General features: G+C 44.2%; 1 protein-coding gene across 3 annotated transcripts in view; it reads right to left on the bottom strand.

Annotated features, from left to right (window-relative positions):
• Positions 1 to 19,194, bottom strand: part of NEBL (nebulette) — a 276,780-nt gene that overhangs the window by 144,101 nt on the left and 113,485 nt on the right. For all 3 annotated transcript variants that reach the window (XM_088478587.1, XM_088478588.1, XM_088478589.1), the window contains exon 4: positions 13,083 to 13,190. In XM_088478587.1, the coding sequence (XP_088334713.1) occupies positions 13,083 to 13,190 (108 nt within the window). The remainder of the gene's footprint in view (positions 1 to 13,082; positions 13,191 to 19,194) is intronic.

The raw sequence follows: 19,194 nt of genomic DNA, 5'->3' as shown, positions 1-19,194 counted from the left end.
AGTGGTGTCAGCAGTACACAGCGGTGATAACAGCGATGGTTATATCAGCATTTGAGCAGGTAATATACATCGTTCATCGGTCTCACCTCTGAGGAGCTAAGCACTGCACAACCATGCAGCACCGTGACACTCAACACAGTAACGCGCAGTGTGTCACGCGTTCCCTATGATGTCATCCAGTGACATCATCCTGCCAGGGCCACAACACAGAGGAGAAGGAGACAGTACAGGAGAGCACTCCTCTCCAGCAATAATAATGTTTTTCGAAAATTATATTTGTGGCGCATGATTTTCATTTTTAATTTAAAATATATTGCACATAGCTCAGTACAACCTCACAAATATGCCTCCAATCCCACTTTCCTTCCAGGTTGTTCCTCTTACTGCCTGATGCTTACATCTGAACAGATTCACTGACTGCTAAGTATATAGGACCTCATTCAGAGTCGGTCGAAGCGGCCGCACGGTCGTACGCCACCGATGTTCACTATACTGCGCATGCGTAAAGTTCGCAATGATCAGAAATTTCTCTCTCCTTGAACACAGCCAGGTCGGTAGTTTGAGTGACAGGATGAGGCGTTTGTGGGTGGTAACAGGGGAAGGTGCTTGAAAACGGGGGAGTGGAGATCCGAACACAGGCGTGCCTAATTATGCGAACAGCGTTTTATGGGAGTGCATACGGCTTTATAGCAATAGGCTGCACAGTGCTGGCACTGTACGTCGGAGGAGGTGTAATGTACGGTCTTTAAGTTAAAACACTGCACATTACACTTCCAACTCAGTGCAGTGCATTGGCTGTGCGGCCTATTATTATAAAACTGCACAGTGCCTGACAGTCTGCGACCGGTGCGTAGGTAAGTGGGAGAAGAGGAGGAGAGGGGGTGGTGCCGGAACGATTTTATGTTGCCCCCCCAACATAAAATCGTTCCAATGCCCCTGGGTGAATGCCAATAGCATATATATGACAGCTGACTTGAAATTTATATTCTATGACCCCGTTTTGTAGCCTAATTCAAATAACAATAACTGAGCAACACAGTTGGCACAGTTGGAAGCATTACTGCCTCATAGCACTGGTCTTGGGTTTGATTCCCACCAAGGCCCTATCTGTGTGGAGTTTGTATGTGCCCCACATATATCTGTGGGTTTCCTCTGGGTGCTCCAAGTTCATCACACAATTCAAAAATATACTGATAAGTTAAATGGATCCTAACAAAGAAAAATTACCCTAGTGTGTCCATGTGGTAGGGAATATAGATTGTGAGCCTACTGGGGCAGGAACTGATATGAATAACTAAATATCCTCGATAAAGTGCTGCAGATTATGTGTACGCTATATAAATGTTAAGCATTTTAATTTGGTTCCAGGTAGGGGTGAGCGGGTTCGGATTTCTGAAATCCGAACCCCCCCGAACCCCCCCGATCCGAGTCTGATCCGAGTCAGGCTCGACTTTTCCCGCCTGACTCGGATCTGAAATCGAGGCAAAACGTCATCATCCCGCCTTCCGAGTCTCGCGGGTTTTGGATCCTATATAAGGTACCCGCGTCGGCGCCATTTTCTCACTCGGCTGTGGACAGTGAAGAGGGAGGGTGGGAGTTAGGGCTGTGTAGTGTAGTGTAGTGTAGTGCTGCTGTTGTCCACTACTTCAAAGTTCATAGGGGCTGGCTGTGTTGTGCTGTGCTGCTGTTGTTAATAGGGGCTGTGTCCACTACTTCAAAGTCCATAGGGGTTGGCTGGACTGTGTTGTGCAGTCAGTTCTCCATAGGGGCTGTGTCCACTCCAAAGTCCTGTGCAGTGTCCCAGTCCTAAAGGAGTGCTGTAGTGTTGTCCAGGGGGTGCTCTGTCCATCAGGGGTGCTCCCCCCAAGTGCTAAAAAAATAATATATTTTCTGTGTTTGTGAATTGTGTGCGCAGTAGCCGCACGTGCATCAACAAAGTAGTGCCAAGCGTGCGCCTGTGTCATAAGTAAAGGGCCGGCTGGCTTGACCGTTAAAGGGTGCTGTAACCCCCGAAAGTACACTCCAGTCCAAACCAAAAAAAAATTATTTTCTGTGTTTGTGAATTGTGTGCGCAGTAGCCGCACGTGCATCAACAAAGTAGTGCCAAGCGTGCGCCTGTGTCATAAGTAAAGGGCCGGCTGGCTTGACCGTTAAGGGTGCTGTAACCCCCGAAAGTACACTCCAGTCCAAACCAAAAAAAAAATTATTTTCTGTGTTTGTGAATTGTGTGCGCAGTAGCCGCACGTGCATCAACAAAGTAGTGCCAAGCGTGCGCCTGTGTCATAAGTAAAGGGCCGGCTGGCTTGACCGTTAAGGGTGCTGTAACCCCCGAAAGTACACTCCAGTCCAAACAAAAAAAAAAATTATTTTCTGTGTTTGTGAATTGTGTGCGCAGTAGCCGCACGTGCATCAACAAAGTAGTGCCAAGCGTGCGCCTGTGTCATAAGTAAAGGGCCGGCTGGCTTGACCGTTAAGGGTGCTGTAACCCCCGAAAGTACACTCCAGTCCAAACCAAAAAAAAAATTATTTTCTGTGTTTGTGAATTGTGTGCGCAGTAGCCGCACGTGCATCAACAAAGTAGTGCCAAGCGTGCGCCTGTGTCATAAGTAAAGGGCCGGCTGGCTTGACCGTTAAAGGGTGCTGTAACCCCCAAAGTACACTCCAGTCCAAACCAAAAAAAAAATAATTTTCTGTGTTTGTGAATTGTGTGCGCAGTAGCCGCACGTGCATCAACAAAGTAGTGCCAAGCGTGCGCCTGTGTCATAAGTAAAGGGCCGGCTGGCTTGACCGTTAAGGGTGCTGTAACCCCCGAAAGTACACTCCAGTCCAAACAAAAAAAAAAATTATTTTCTGTGTTTGTGAATTGTGTGCGCAGTAGCCGCACGTGCATCAACAAAGTAGTGCCAAGCGTGCGCCTGTGTCATAAGTAAAGGGCCGGCTGGCTTGACCGTTAAGGGTGCTGTAACCCCCGAAAGTACACTCCAGTCTAAACCAAAAAAAAAATTATTTTCTGTGTTTGTGAATTGTGTGCGCAGTAGCCGCACGTGCATCAACAAAGTAGTGCCAAGCGTGCGCCTGTGTCATAAGTAAAGGGCCGGCTGGCTTGACCGTTAAAGGGTGCTGTAACCCCCAAAGTACACTCCAGTCCAAACCAAAAAAAAAATTATTTTCTGTGTTTGTGAATTGTGTGCGCAGTAGCCGCACGTGCATCAACAAAGTAGTGCCAAGCGTGCGCCTGTGTCATAAGTAAAGGGCCGGCTGGCTTGACCGTTAAGGGTGCTGTAACCCCCGAAAGTACACTCCAGTCCAAACCAAAAAAAAAATTATTTTCTGTGTTTGTGAATTGTGTGCGCAGTAGCCGCACGTGCATCAACAAAGTAGTGCCAAGCGTGCGCCTGTGTCATAAGTAAAGGGCCGGCTGGCTTGACCATTAAAGGGTGCTGTAACCCCCGAAAGTACACTCCAGTCCAAACCAAAAAAAAAATTATTTTCTGTGTTTGTGAATTGTGTGCGCAGTAGCCGCACGTGCATCAACAAAGTAGTGCCAAGCGTGCGCCTGTGTCATAAGTAAAGGGCCGGCTGGCTTGACCATTAAAGGGTGCTGTAACCCCCAAAGTACACTCCAGTCCAAACCAAAAAAAAAATTATTTTCTGTGTTTGTGAATTGTGTGCGCAGTAGCCGCACGTGCATCAACAAAGTAGTGCCAAGCGTGCGCCTGTGTCATAAGTAAAGGGCCGGCTGGCTTGACCGTTAAGGGTGCTGTAACCCCCGAAAGTACACTCCAGTCCAAACCAAAAAAAAAATTATTTTCTGTGTTTGTGAATTGTGTGCGCAGTAGCCGCACGTGCATCAACAAAGTAGTGCCAAGCGTGCGCCTGTGTCATAAGTAAAGGGCCGGCTGGCTTGACCGTTAAGGGTGCTGTAACCCCCGAAAGTACACTCCAGTCCAAACCAAAAAAAAAATTATTTTCTGTGTTTGTGAATTGTGTGCGCAGTAGCCGCACGTGCATCAACAAAGTAGTGCCAAGCGTGCGCCTGTGTCATAAGTAAAGGGCCGGCTGGCTTGACCGTTAAAGGGTGCTGTAACCCCTGAAAGTACACTCCAGTCCAAACCAAAAAAAAAATTATTTTCTGGGTTTAGCCGCACGTATATATCAAATCGATATAACATAAATGGAGGACCAAACTTTCTCCGATAAAAATAAAATAGAGAAAGATCAAGAACCACTTCCTCCTAGTGCTGAAGCTGCTGCCACTAGTCATGACATAGACGATAACATGCCATCAACATCGTCTGCCAAGGCCGATGCCCAATGTCATAGTAGAGGGCACATACAATCCCAAATGGCAAAGTTCAGGAAAATGACCTTGAAAAAGACATTTAAATCAGCTGAAGAGAAACGTAAACTTGCCAATATGCCATTTACGACACGGAGTGGCAAGGAACGGTTAAGGTCGATCCCTAGTATGTTCATGACTAGTGGTTCAGCTTCACATGACGATGGAAGCCCTCCTCCCACTAAAAAAATCAAAAGAGTTAAGCTGGCAAAAGCACAGCGAAGAACTGTGCTTTCTAAGAAGATATCACAAATCCCCAAGGAGAGTCCAAGTGTGGTGGTGGTTGCGATGCCTGACCTTCCCAGCACTGGACGGGAAGAGGTGGCTCTTTCCACCATTTGCACGCCCCCTGCAAGTGCTGAAAGGAGCACCCACAGTCCACTTGCTGATATGCAAATTGAAGATGTCACTGTTGAAGTACAACAGGATGAGGATACTGGTGTAGCTGGCGCTGAGGAGGAAGTTGGCGAGGAGGATTCTGATGGTGATGTGGTTTGTTTAAATCAGGCTCCGGGGGAGACAGTTGTTGTCCGTGGGATGAAAAAGCCCATCACGGTCATGCCTGGGCAGAAGACCAAACATTCCACCTCTTTGGTCTGGCAATATTTCTATCCAAATCCGGACAACAACTGTCTTGCCATATGTACCATATGTAAAGGTGAAATAAGTAGGGGTAGGGACGTCAACCACCTAGGAACATCCTCCCTTATACGGCACCTGCAGCGCGTTCATAAAAAGTTACTGTCAAGTTCAGAAACTTTGGCTAAGACCGTAAGCAGTCCAGGGACACCTAAATCCCGTTGTCCTGTTGTATCCAAGCGCCTGCAAACCACACCGTCAACTCCCTCCTCATCAATTTCCTCCTTAGTCAGGATCGGAAGTAGTCCTGCAGGCCATGTCACTGGCATGACTGACTCTCCTATCCGGGATTCCTCTGGAGGATCCTGCATTGCTACGCCTACTGCTGCCGCTGCTGCTGTTGCTGCTGCTGGGAGTCGTTCATCATCCCAGAGAGGAAGTAGGAACACCACTACTTTTACTAAACAATTGACCCTCCAACAGTCCTTAGCGAGGAGGATGAAGTACGACAGCAGTCATCCTGAAGCAAAACGTATAACTGAGGCCTTGACTGCTATGTTGGTGTTAGACGTGCGTCCGGTATCCGCCATTAGTGCAGTGGGATTTAGACAATTGATGGAGGTAGTGTGTCCCCGGTTCCAAATCCCGTCTAGATTCCACTTCACTAGGCAGGCGATACCGAGACTGTACAGAAACGTCAGAAAAAGTGTCCTCAGTGTCCTGAAAAATGCCGTTGTACACAATGTCCACTTAACCACGGACATGTGGGCAAGTGGAACAGGGCAGACTAAGGACTATATGACTGTGACAGCCCACTGGGTAGATGTATCACCTTACGCAGCAACAGCAGCAGCGTCACCAGTAGCAGCATCTCAGAAACGCCAGCTCGTTACAAGGCAGGCTACGCTGTGTATCACCGGTTTCAGTAAGAGGCACACCGCCGACAACCTCTTAGAGAAACTGAGGGAAATCATCGCCCAGTGGCTTACCCCACTTAGACTCTCCTGGGGATTTGTGATATCTGACAACGCCACCAATATTGTGCGGGCATTACATCTGGGCAAATTCCAGCACGTCCCATGTTTTGCTCACACAATAAACTTGGTGGTGCAGAATTTTCTGAAAAGCGACAGGGGCGTGCAGGAGACGCTTTGGGTGGCCCGAAAAATTTCTGGCCACTTTCGCCATTCAGCGACTGCGTGCCGAAGACTGGAGCGCCAGCAAACACTCTTGAACCTACCCCGCCATCACCTGAAGCAAGAGGTTGTGACGCGGTGGAACTCAACCCTCTATATGCTTCAGAGGATGGAGGAGCAGCAAAGGGCCATACAAGCCTATACATCCACCTATGACATAGGCAAAGGAGGGGGTATGCACCTGACTCAAGCACAGTGGAGAATGATTTCCGTGTTGTGCAAGGTTCTCCAGCCCTTCGAACTTGCCACACGTGAAGTCAGTTCAGACACAGCCAGCTTGAGTCAGGTCATTCCCCTCATCAGGCTTTTGCAGAAGCAGCTGGAGAAAGTGAAGGAGGAGCTAAGACGGAGCGATTCCGCTCGGCATGTGGGACTTGTGGATGAAGCCCTTCATTCGCTTTGCCAGGATTCCAGGGTGGTCAATCTGTTGAAATCAGACCACTACATTTTGGCCACCGTGCTTGATCCTAGGTTTAAAGCCTATGTGGTGTCTCTCTTTCCGGCCGACACAAGCCTGCAGAGGTGCAAAGACCTGCTGGTGAACACACTGTCAGCTGAAGCGGAACGTGACACGTCAACGGCTCCTTCTTCATTTTCTCCCGCAACTGGGGCTGCCAGGAAAAAACTTAGGTATCCTAAGCAACCCGCTGGCGGTGATGCAGGGCAGGCAGGACCAAGTTTGGACATCTGGTCCGGACTGAAGGACCTGGCAACAATTTCTGACATGTCTACTGTCACTGCATATGATACTGTCACCATTGACAGAATGGTGGAGGATTACATCGGTGACAGCATCCAAGTAGGCATGTCAGACAGTCCATACCTGTACTGGCAGGAAAAAGAGGCAATTTGGAGGCCCCTGTACAAGCTGGCTCTATTTTACCTGAGTTGCCCCCCCTCCAGTGTGTATTCCGAAAGAGTGTTTAGTGCAGCCGGGAACCTTGTCAGCGAAAGGCGTAGGAGGTTGCTTCCACAGAATGTGGAGAAGATGATGTTCATCAAAATGAATTATCAGCTCTTCCAGGGAGACCAGCCTCCAGAAGGTACAGAGGGACCTGTGGTGGTGGATTCAAGTGGGGACGAGTTAATACTTTGTGAGGATGAGGATGTACACACTGAAGAGGGTGAGGAATCGGTGGATGAGGAGGATGAGGATGACATCTTGCCTCCGTAGAGCCAGTTTGTGCAGGGACACATTAATTGCCAGCTTGTTTTGTGGGGGCCCAAACGAACCAATCATTTCAGCCACAGTTGTGTGGCAGACCCTGGCGCTGAAATGATTGATTTGTTAAAGTGTGCATGTCCTGTTTATACAACATAAGGGTGGGTGGGAGGGCCCAAGGACAATTCCATCTTGCACTTCTTTTTTTTCTTTGCATTATGTACAGTTTGGGGCCTAGTTTTTCTAACTGCCATCCTGTCTGCCACTGCAGTGTCACTCCTAGATGGGTCACGTGTTTGTGCCGCCCACTCGTGTCGCTTAGCATAGTCATCCAGCTACCTCGGTGCAACCTTTTGGACATGAAAACACTATTGTGAGGTGTGAGGTGTTCAGAATAGACTGGAAATGAGTGGAAATTAAGGTTATTGAGGTTAATAATAGCATAGGAGCAGAGAAACCAACAAATTCTGTGATTTTAGCTGTTTTTATGCTTTTTTTAAAAAAAATACAGATCCAAAACACAAAACCCAGAACCCAAAACACGGAAGGGTGGTTTTGGCAAAACCAATCCAGATCCAAAACACGAAGAAAGATCCAGATCCAAAACCAAAACACAAAACACGAAAAGTGGCCGGTGCACACCCCTAGTTCCAGGTGACCTCATTAATATGAACAAATGTAGTACTGTATAGTTTTGTCTAATAAACCAGAACTGCTGGTAACAAGATGACATCCTTTAGGAGTATGGGGAAAACAATTTCCACACCAGCATATTAAGCGAATATGATGCTGGTGTGGTGTGGAAAATATGTTGTTAACGTTTCTTGTCCCAGGAATGGGAGTCGGGATGTAGAGAGGTTTGAACAGTGTTTTGTGAGAGGCTCTGGTTAATCTGCAATTGTGCTATATAGTGGATATTACACTGGATTTGTACCTAACTGCCAATCGGGACAAGAATCCCTGAAACACTGGTCTGGATATTTTCCAATTGGCGGTAATACAGATGTGTCCTCGTACATCATTTCTGCGGTCGCTCCAAAAAGACACTCTCAGTGCGCCAGGTGTGGTGCTACTCTGCTAGTGTCGCGAATGCGTCTTAGTCACAATGCAACATCAAAATGGCGCACCAGGAGGCTGCAGTGATTGATTTGATAAGCAACACTTATTTCAGCTCCTTGGCCCATCCGGAGACAGAACAGAACATCCAGATTTAATATATACAGTAGATACTAAATACAATTTCTATGTCCTGCACCAATCACACTGCCCAGTCATAGGACTCACTGCTAAAATCGTAATATTTTAAGCAATGTCGGGGGATTCTGACTACCTGCAATACCCTGCTGTGCTCAACTAGGATTGATTCTGCCAAAAAATGTAAGTACCCATTGTGAGTACAATATGTGACGAGTGCACTTTAAGTGTGGACTAAATATTCTCGCCATAATGTGCTATCATTGTGATTGTAACGATGGCACTTTGGCACACTGCTGCTTTCTGTCATTTCCTATCTTATCCTTTCCTGCAACAAGAGAAACATACAAAGTGCAAACGACACAATTGGGGCCTTTTAAATCCACTGTTCGCCAGATTGAGAAAATAAGACACCGCAACTTAAAATTCAACAGAGCTACCAGAAGCGCACAAAGGACATTCCCAGTACAAAAGGCCCATTTAGCTCATGAGAGTTTGCTTTCAACAGTAGCATTCCCCTGGAAACCATCAACTTATTTTCTCAAGTAGATCTAATTTCCTTACCTCATAAACCTTGCCAGGTGTCCCCTTTGAGTTTGGCCGTATCGCAGGAGGGACAAGACAATTATTTCCATTCTGTCCTCGCTTTTCCTCTTCTAACTGTTTTCTGATGTCTTTTTTTGAAGGAGAGCTGGCTGGAATGAAAGGATCGCAGAGCTCGGAGACAATTCCGCTATTGCAGAATTGTTACTTATAATCCTGTCAGTGCTTAGAAGGACACCATATTGTAGCCCCGGCTTTCGAAGGTCTTTCCTTTCATCTGTATAATTTTTAAATGACCAACATATTCCACATTTCTGCTCAACATGACTGGTCATTTTTTCTTTACTGCAAAAAAAAACAAAACAAATTAACCTGGCACTCTACCCCTCTCCCACAAGGACAGATGTATCAAAGCTTCGAAAGAGATGAGGTGGAGGCGTTACCCATAGCGACCAATCAGCTTCTAGATATCATTTATCTAGCGCAGTCTATAAAATGACAGCTGATTGGTTGCTATGGGTAACCTCCACTTTGGGGTTTATGTATTAAGCCTTGTAGAGAGACAAAGTGGACGGACCAATAAATCAGCTCCTAACTGTCACTTTACAGGCTGTGTTTGAAAAATGACAGGAGCTGATTGGTCGGTACTTTATCTCTGTCCACTTTATCGCTAACCAATGCTTAGTACATAGAAGCTGTTCACTAGCCTTATACACAGTGATTGGTCTGTCTAGCTTTACTTGCTCGACATGCCAGAGAGATTTGCATATGCAGAAAGAAATACATCAGGTATCTCAGGTGCATTATTGATAATCCTGGCAGTGCACTGACTTTAATGTATATTTTAGGATCAATAATATATATTATCGTGCACAGCTATTATCATGAGATATGGTATGTGTTGCATTTACATTTATTTCATAGACAACTGGAATGTGAATAGATGCAAAGCCATCAGAAGCCCACCTGGTAGAAAGTCGCTGTTGCCATTTTGGTCATGCTGAAGGTACAAGTTGCCAAATGGAATAGCCAGCGATTTGTAAACTCACCGCAGATGTACCTGAAAAAAAAAAATCAAAGTATAACAGAGGTTCATCCAGACTGTAAAATGCAGCTATATAATCTGAGAATGTGTAAAAAGATTGTAAGAAATATCTTTTAAGAAAATCCTGTATATCCCCTTCCACCCTCCATGTGAAGACAGCACTCGCGAAGTAACAAAGATAAAAATTGTGGGCACAAATAGTGCCCCCCCCCATTTTACCACTATCAGCACTAGGATTAACCAGCCAGGACTGGTGTCACTATACCACGGACACACAGAGAGTGGCACCTAGTGGCCTAGGCCAGGATCGTGAGGCCTGGCTAAAAAAAACTAGTTACGCATTATATGACTGAAGGAACTCCTGTTGCAAATAACTGAATTAAGAATGAGTCGATGTATATAAATGCACTGGCTTTGCTCAGATTGTTTAGAATACACTACTAACCAATCAGAGCAAAGCCAGTGCATTTGTCTACACTGACTGGTTTAACTTGGTCATTTGCGACAGGAGCTTCTTGCAGAGCTAGTCATGCCATGCCTACTGCTGGTCATACACTATGCAATTATCTGTCAGATATCTGTCCAATCTGGCTGGTTGGAATGAAAATCTGGTAATGTATGGGAGCAAATACCAATCGAAATTTGCTCCCATACACTAGAAAACGGACCAGATTTTCCTTCCCACCAGACAGATTGGACAGATATCTGACAGATAATTGTAGAGTGTATGCCCAGCATTAGTGGGGGTTTTTTTTCGTTTTGTTTTTTTTTTTTTTAATTTTTTGGGGTGATTTTTTTTTTGTGACTCTCCAAGTTCCAGCGAGGCCTGGTAACCATTAAAGATGGTCACGACAGGTCTTGCTGTGACTTGTAGTATTTATTCTATTATAATATAAACTAATCACCCTGTACCAACCACCCAGGTGTGTGGTACGATCCCTAGTGCTAGCATGCGGCTGGTTTCTCCTGTTGGGACACAGCCCCATGCTATACCAGCTAGTTTTGCAGTATAGCAGGGGGACCTCATTCTGTGTGTCTCCCTGCTATAGTGCCAACATTCCTGGCTAGTAAATCCGCAAACCTTTTTACAAAAACACTAACCCTGGGTGACTTCTAATACCCATACATTCCATGCAGGGGCTTAATTATACTATATCCATATATTTGAGATACAGGTTGAGGCTCCCATATCCAAATACGGAATATTCCGAAATACAGAATTTTTTTGGCATGACTGAAATAATGAAACCTTTGATTTTTGATGGTTCAATGTACACAAACTTTGTCTAAGGCCCAAATTATAAAAAATATTGTATACAATTACCTTCAGGCTGTGTGTATATGAAACATAAATGAATTTCATGTATGTACATAAACTTTGTTTGAGCCACAAAATTATTGAATATATTGTATACAATTACCTGTAGGCTGTGTGTATAAGGTGTATATAACACATAAATGCATTCTGTGTGTATATTTGGGCCCTATTCCCAAGATATTTCATTATGGTATGCAATTATTCCAAAATACGGAATATTCTGTTATCCAAAATACCCCTGGTCTCAAGCATTTTGGATATGGGAGACTCAACCTGTACTGCTAAATAACATTCAGTATGAAGGTATTTACCTTTTCCCAATGCATAATCTGTTCTCAGGATCTTGGCTTCTCATCTGTGTCTTGTAGATAAAAGACTGATGTAAAAGTGTTGCAGTTATAATGCACAATAGAAAAGTACTGTATGTGCCAATTATTACACTATAGAAAATTCAGTAGGTTACCATATTGTTATCCATGAAACTTTGACAACATTGCTCCAGGCTCCAAAAGTCTGCTTGACCTCTTCGGAAGGTTTTTATACAAGTATCACAGCTCAATTCATTTGTCCCTTGGAGAAGCATTGCAAATGAGTCTAATAAGCCACAAGAAATCTATAGTAGAACCCAGAAGGAACAGATGAAAGAGTTCTTGATTTGTGTAATGCACGATAAAGCAGAATCCTCTCTAACCTCATGCCAAGTTCCCAGTTTCCAGCGTTCGACACTGAAATAAGATCTTTTAAGAACCTACTGCCCCAGGAATTATATTTGTACGATGGATTTAAAAACCTTTCACATACCCATTAGACATGAGGATGCATTTTCAATATTCAGCATCTATGGTAAAAATAGTTTAGTATCTCGTATAAAGAGGAGGAAACTGCTTACATTACAAAAACAGACAAAAAGTGCCAAGCTGTCACCGAACTACGTTGTTATAAAGACTGACGTGTATTTAGTTTTATGTTTACAAGACGCATAAGAGCTACAGTGACACAACCAGCAATATACCGTATGTCACCAATGCGTGATGTATAGAAAGAACAAGCCTGTTCCATTTTATCTTTAGTGTCATCTCTCTGAGCAACAAAGACATTTTGTTCCATCTCAGAGTACCGAAAACATGTACGGGTAGAATATTACATTTCTTCAGGATGTCTTTATAGGCATCACTATTTGTTTGATGAGTACAGTAAATGTAAGCAGAACTGTTATTATTGGAAATCAGAAATGACTGGCTAGTTTAAAGTGCAGCAGCCCTGGAGAAGTGTGTGGGTAAGGGGCTGAGACCCCTATCAGTATATGTAATATTAAAAATGGTTTCAAAACTGAAGGGGAACAAATACAAATTTACATTGAGATACCGTATATATTGTCCTCTACTCTGCCCCCCCTCCCACGCTCAGTTCTCTCCACCACATGCCCAACCTGCTCCAGCCTGCAAAGCCCCCACTCCCATACTTACCAAGTTCCTGCCTCCTCTCCTAGGTCTGTGCCGTCTGGCTCGCAGTGGAAGCCGTTGGGGTTCATTTGTCCCGGCTCCTACAATGCGCATATATATACATACACACACATGTGAACCTGACACGCAGTCATACAAGCACATGTTCATCCAAAATATCTCCACATACAAATGCCAAGAATATATTCAGACCAACAGGGTAGTTGTCCATCTGTCATTTATGGCGGTGTCACTCCTACATACATTGCTGATCTGTTCTTGGGTTTTTTTCAGCCGCTGTAACTCGGGTGTGTCTGTGACAATGCTGAAGCCCCGTCCTTTGCTCTCTTCAAAGTCCCTCTTGTATTTTACCTGAAAAATAAACATTTATATCCATGAGATGTAGCATATATGTGTGGAGTATACAAAGGCAACTTGCTGCAGGGCAGGTGGCACCACGCTACTACTATACCCTAGGCGAGAAAACGCACAACACCACATGATCATTGATGAGCGGAATACAGTATGCTTTTCCTTTGAAATTAGTAATGAACATGTAGGGCTATTTCTAAGGGATAGCGGAGAGACCATCATCTAAACTCCTGGTGATACCAAACAAGCAGTGTTTACTGGAAATGGGGTGTCTCTCTTTCTCTCTCTCTCTCTCTCTATATATATATATATATATATATATATATATATATACAGTCAGGTGCATAAATATTGGGACATTGACAGAATTTACATATTTTGGCCTCTATTCACCACCACAATGGCTTTGAAATGAAACAAACAAGATGTGCTTTAACTGCAGACTTTCAGATTTAGTTTGAGGGTAATTACATCCAAATCAGGTGAACGGTATAGGAATTACAACAGTTTCTATATGTGCCTCCCACTTTTTAAGGGCCAAAAGTAATGGGACTATCAACTCAAAAGCTATTTCATGGACAGGTGTGGGCTATTCCCTCGTTATTTCATTATCAATTAAGCAGGTAAATGGTCTGGAGTTGATTCTAGGTGTCACATTTGCATTTGGAATCAGTTGCTGTCGACTCTCAATATGAGATCCAAAGAGCTGTCACTATCAGTGAAGCAAGCCATCATTAGGCTGAAAAATCAAAACAAACCCATCAGAGAGATAGCAAAAACATTAGGTGTGGCCAAATCAACTGTTTGGAACATTCTTAAAAAGAAAGAACGCACCAGAGAGCTCAGCAACACCAAAAGACCCGGAAGACCACGGAAAACAACTGTGGTTGATGACAGAAGAATTATTTCCCTGGTGAAGAAAAACCCCTTCACAACAGTTGGCCAAATCAAGAACACTCTCCAGGAGGTAGGTGTATATGTGTCAAAGTCAACAATCAAGAGAAGACTTCACAAGAGTGAATATAGAGGGTTCACAACAAGATGAAAACCATTGGTGAGCCACAAAAACAAAAGACCAGATTAGAGTTTGCCAAACTACATCTAAAAAAGCCATTACAGTTCTGGAACAACATCCTATGGACAGATGAGACAAAGATCAACTTGTACCAGAGTGATGGGAAGAGAAGAGTATGGAGAAGGAAAGGAACTGCTCATGATCCAAAACATACCACCTCATCAGTACAGCATGGTGGTGGTAGTGTCATGGCGTGGGCATGTATGGCTGCCAATGGAATTGGTTCCCTTGTATTTATTGATGATGTGACTGCTGACAAAAGCAGCAGAATGAATTCTGAAGTGTTTTGGGCAATATCATATGCTCATATTCAGTCAAATGCTTCAGAACTCATTGGACGGCGCTTCACAGTGCAGATGGACAATGACCCGAAGCATACTGCAAAAGCAACCAAAGAGTTTTTAAGGCTAAAAAGTGAAATGTTATGCAATGGCCAAGTCAATCCCCTGACCTGAATCCGATTGAGCATGCATTTCACTTGATGAAGACAAAACTGAAGGGAAAATGCCCCAAGAACAAGCAGGAACTGAAGACATTTGCAGTAGAGGCCTGGCAGAGCATCACCAGGGATGAAACCCAGCGTCTGGTGATGTCTATGCATTCCAGACTTCAGGCTGTAATTGCCTGCAAAGGATTTGCAACAAAGTATTAAAAAGTGAAAGTTTGATTTAGGATTGTTTAGTTTGTCCCATTACTTTTGGCCCCTTAAAAAGTGGGAGGCACAAATTGAAACCGTTGTAATTCCTACACCGTTCACCTGATTTGGATGTAGTTACCCTCAAATTAAGTCTGAAAGTCTGCAGTTAAAGCACATCATGTTTGTTTCATTTCAAAGCCATTGTGGTGGTGAATAGAGGCCAAAATATGAAAATTCTGTCAATGTCCCAATATTTATGCACCTGACTGTATATATATTATTTTTTTTAGCTGTAAATGATGTGAGCCCTATTCACAGGTAGATTGCAGGGATAATTATACTCTTCCCTGCCGCAGACAGAAGCAGCGTGACGGACCTATAAGTAGCTCTATAAAGAGGCCGTGCGTCATATTACTAGTGGGGCTGTATGTCTGAAGATGTGTTTTGTATTAGAGAGGTTAAAAATCATATTATATGCCTGAATAGTGTAGTGTGTCATACTGTGAAATACTCTTCATCTATCAATAACATATAGATATATATAATACATACACAAATACTAATTAATTGTGTACTATTCACACCAGTTGATGAAGTGTCTAATTGAGATGTGCGCAAACCCCTGAGCTTGGTTTTGGTTCTAGATCATTGTTGTGTTTTGGTTTTGAATTTGGCAAAACCACCCTCAAGTGTTTTGGTTTGTTGTCGATTTTGGATTTCTTTAAAAATTTATAAAAACATCAAAACTCAAGTAACTTGGGCCTTTTTTTTGTGCCTATAGTATTATTGACATATTTCCAGTAAGTTTTGACCACAAGGGAGGGACTTACATGCAGTTCAAAACAAGCAAGATGCATTTTTTAGATCCAAGTTCTGAACTTGGCGAGAAGACCCGAATCGAGATTCTGTTCTACTCGGAACGCTAAAGTGATCTGAGCCAGGACTCGGTTCGACTCAGGAACCCAAATTTCTTGTGTGTTCGGTTTTCAGCAAAACCGAATCGTTATAATTCATTCAACGAATGACTGTACTCTCTATCACCATCTGTGGCCATAAGTGGTAGTGCACCCCCCTCCACCCCATACACACATACACCTATATTAAATTTATATATTATCTGAAGAAAACATTGAGTTAACAATTATGTATATGGCATTAAAGTTATTTTGAAGTAAAAAAAATCTATTACTATTTTATTATTATTCTTCCCCACAAACACATGCCTAATTTACCTCTATGGTAAATTCAGCCCTGATTATAACGTGTATCTCTGAAGAATGCAACACATGCAAATTTATGTGGATAATTAACATGGAACACCGGACATACTGGGTGAATTCAGTGTGATGACCTCGAGTGCCTGCGAAATGGTTCGGGAAAGGTACTTTGCATCCAGTGCACTAACCCACAGAAATGCGCAGAAAATATTGTTTACCATAATTAATGGTAATGGTGACACTGTGTTGCTAACTGACTTTTATAATGGAAATGTTTTGCTAGTATCATATAAGAGGCCTAAATAGGATAGAAAAGGTCAGTAACAACATTACTATGTAAATATTGGCAGCATCAGTCAATAAATCTGTTGTGGCTAACGTAGTTCACTCTGCACAACGTATCATAAATATTGTTTTATTTTCAAGTTTAGCTCCGCTGTAAAACAAACGGCAACATTCATAAAACACGTTATTTAATAAAACACATAAAACAGATGTTTGCTGTATTCTAAACTGTATTCTTGCACCAATCAAACATTAATAGAAAAATGCTGAAACTCTAGTACGCCATGATTAAAGACAGTTTGGGAACTACTGCACTAAGCCATTTTACTGCAAGAAAGCAAAGAAAAATGTCACAATATGAAGGTAGGAGTGTTGCATTTTTAATTATAAATATGTGGCACTTAGCAAATACCTGCCTATTCTCCCTCAATGTCCAGGAGTCCAGGACGGTATCCGGTCATTAGGTCTACAGTAAATAGGCAGACAATGTTTAGGTAGACAATACAAGTTAGACAGGCAATAGGTCGACAGGGTGTGAAGGTCGACACACTAAAGGTCGACTGGTAAGAAGGTCGACAGGTACAGAAGGTCGACAGTATCATTAGGTCGACAAATGGTTGCCGCAGAAATGGTCGACACATTTTTTTATTTTATTTTTAGGGTTAAGCACTTACCGGAGGGTTGTTGTAAGGCACTTATTCCGACAGTTAGGGTTAGGCACTTACCCAGACTTTAAAGGTTAGGTACCAGGAGGGAGGGTTTGTGTTAGGTACTTACCGGAGGGTTAGGGATAGGCACTAGAAAGGACGGTTAGGGTCAGGCACCTACTTCAACAGTTTGGGTTAGGCACCAGACGGGAGGGTTAGGGTTAGGTACTTACCGCAGGGTTAAGGCTAGGAACTAGAAGGGATGGTTAGGGTTAGGCACCTACCCCAACGGTTGGGGTTAGGCACCAGTAGGGAGGGTTAGGGTTAGGGACTTACCGGAGGGTTAGGGTTAGGCACTAGAAGGAACGGTTAGGGTCAGGCACCTACTCCAACGGCTAGGCACCAGGCAGGAGGGTTAGCGTTAGGCACTTACTGGAGAGTTAGGGTTAAGCACTGGAAGGAAGGGTTAGGGTTAGGCACTTACCGGTGGGTTAGGCACTAGAAGGGACAGTTAGGACCAGGCACCTACTCCAATGGTTAGGGTTAGGCACCAGGAGGGAGGGTTAGGTGCTTACCGGAGGGTTAGGCACTAGAAGGGACAGTTAGAGTCAGGCACCTACCCCAACGGTTATGGTTAGGCACTAGGTTGGAGGGTTAGGGACCAAGGGGAGGTTTAGGGTGAAGATTAGGTCTAGAAAACAAAAAAAATTGTCGACCATTTGTGTGTCGACCAAATGACCCCGTCGACCTTATGTACATGTCGACCTTCAGAAACTGTCGACCTAATGCCTGTCTAACTTGTATTGTCTACCTAAACATTGTCTACCTTTTTATTGTAGACCTAATGAACCACACCCAGCCAGGACTCCTACCAGACTGTCAATAGAGCAGGCAGTTCTCATGGAGAGTGCTGACCTGAAAATGAGTGGGCAGGAGCGAGTTGATGCAATTTGCATCATATGATGTCCTACGCCTGCTTGATGATGCGGGGACATGGCGCAGCCCTATAGCTGGTCCAAGAGTTCTGCTTCCAATCAGACGGATCTCTGCCTATGCACAAAACAGCATAGCCCGCAATTCAATCTACACGCCCTAGATGCGCCCTCACTCAACTTATGCTGGGTACACTAGACAAAGTGTGTAACCAAGCGATGCCACCTGCAGACACCCCCCCCCTCGCCCACCACCAACGGGCTGAAATATCGGTCGGCTCATACACACTAGACAACCCGGTGCCCGTCCGCCCTATATGTTGGCTCCTGCCACATCCCGCTGCGTGGGGTCATCAGCCACATCGTCAGGTCGGCCCTACATGCATTTTTTTCCGATGCGCCAGAATCGGTCATGTCGTTACAAAAACCATCTAATGTGTAGGCACCTTTAGCCTCAGTTTCACCCATTCAGCCAAGACGGACTTGTGTGTAACTCTGCATCAGTCCCTAAGTGCACAGGTGCACATGACACAATTATTATGGTCGTAGCCTTTGTCCCGGCCCACCTGTTTTTTTTCCTGTGTCTATAAGTGAGGTATGACAAGTATATAAATATGGCTTAGCATCCAGCTTTTACCTACGTTTACGGGCACTTTATAGTTACATTGGTCATTAGAAGTGTTGTGGATTGTTTTTCACACAATCTGCCACTAGAGCAAAACCTGGGTCTGTGTTGCATAAACCACCACGAATTTCATAAGCTGCTAGCTCCAGTAAATGCCGCCGCCTTGTCAGGAAATATGATTCCTTACGATTTACTGTACTACCGTGAACATTGGAAAGAAAGACAAATGCAGGCAGACCCCATAGGATTTGATAAGTGGTTGTGTGGGTTTGGAGAGTATGGCACTGTGCGTTGAGTCACAGCTGAAGCTCTTTATCTCAGCTATCATTTTAGAGCACCTCTTAGAGAACTTGCAGTGTATGAATTTGCCTGAGCATGTTCTGTTTAGTCTGGACGCACGGAGTCTAACAAGCTCCCTGGGGTTACAAAGTACTGAAGCAAGACGGGATGGACTTTTGCAGCAGAGAGTCCGCAGGTCACAGCCCAACAGGCTAACTCAGGGGACGTGGCCTAAACATGGAGGTGACCATGCCCTCCTACAAAAAAAAACCATGACGGAATTACTGTTTAGGTGCGCTGACCTGTA

This window comes from Taudactylus pleione, unplaced genomic scaffold (genome assembly GCF_031769625.1).
Source record: "Taudactylus pleione unplaced genomic scaffold, aTauple2 ptg000216l, whole genome shotgun sequence".
In the NCBI taxonomy this organism is placed as follows: domain Eukaryota; kingdom Metazoa; phylum Chordata; class Amphibia; order Anura; family Myobatrachidae; genus Taudactylus; species Taudactylus pleione.
The sequence above is the reverse complement of the archived record's forward strand: the minus strand, read 5'-3'. Positions and strand labels throughout refer to the sequence as shown.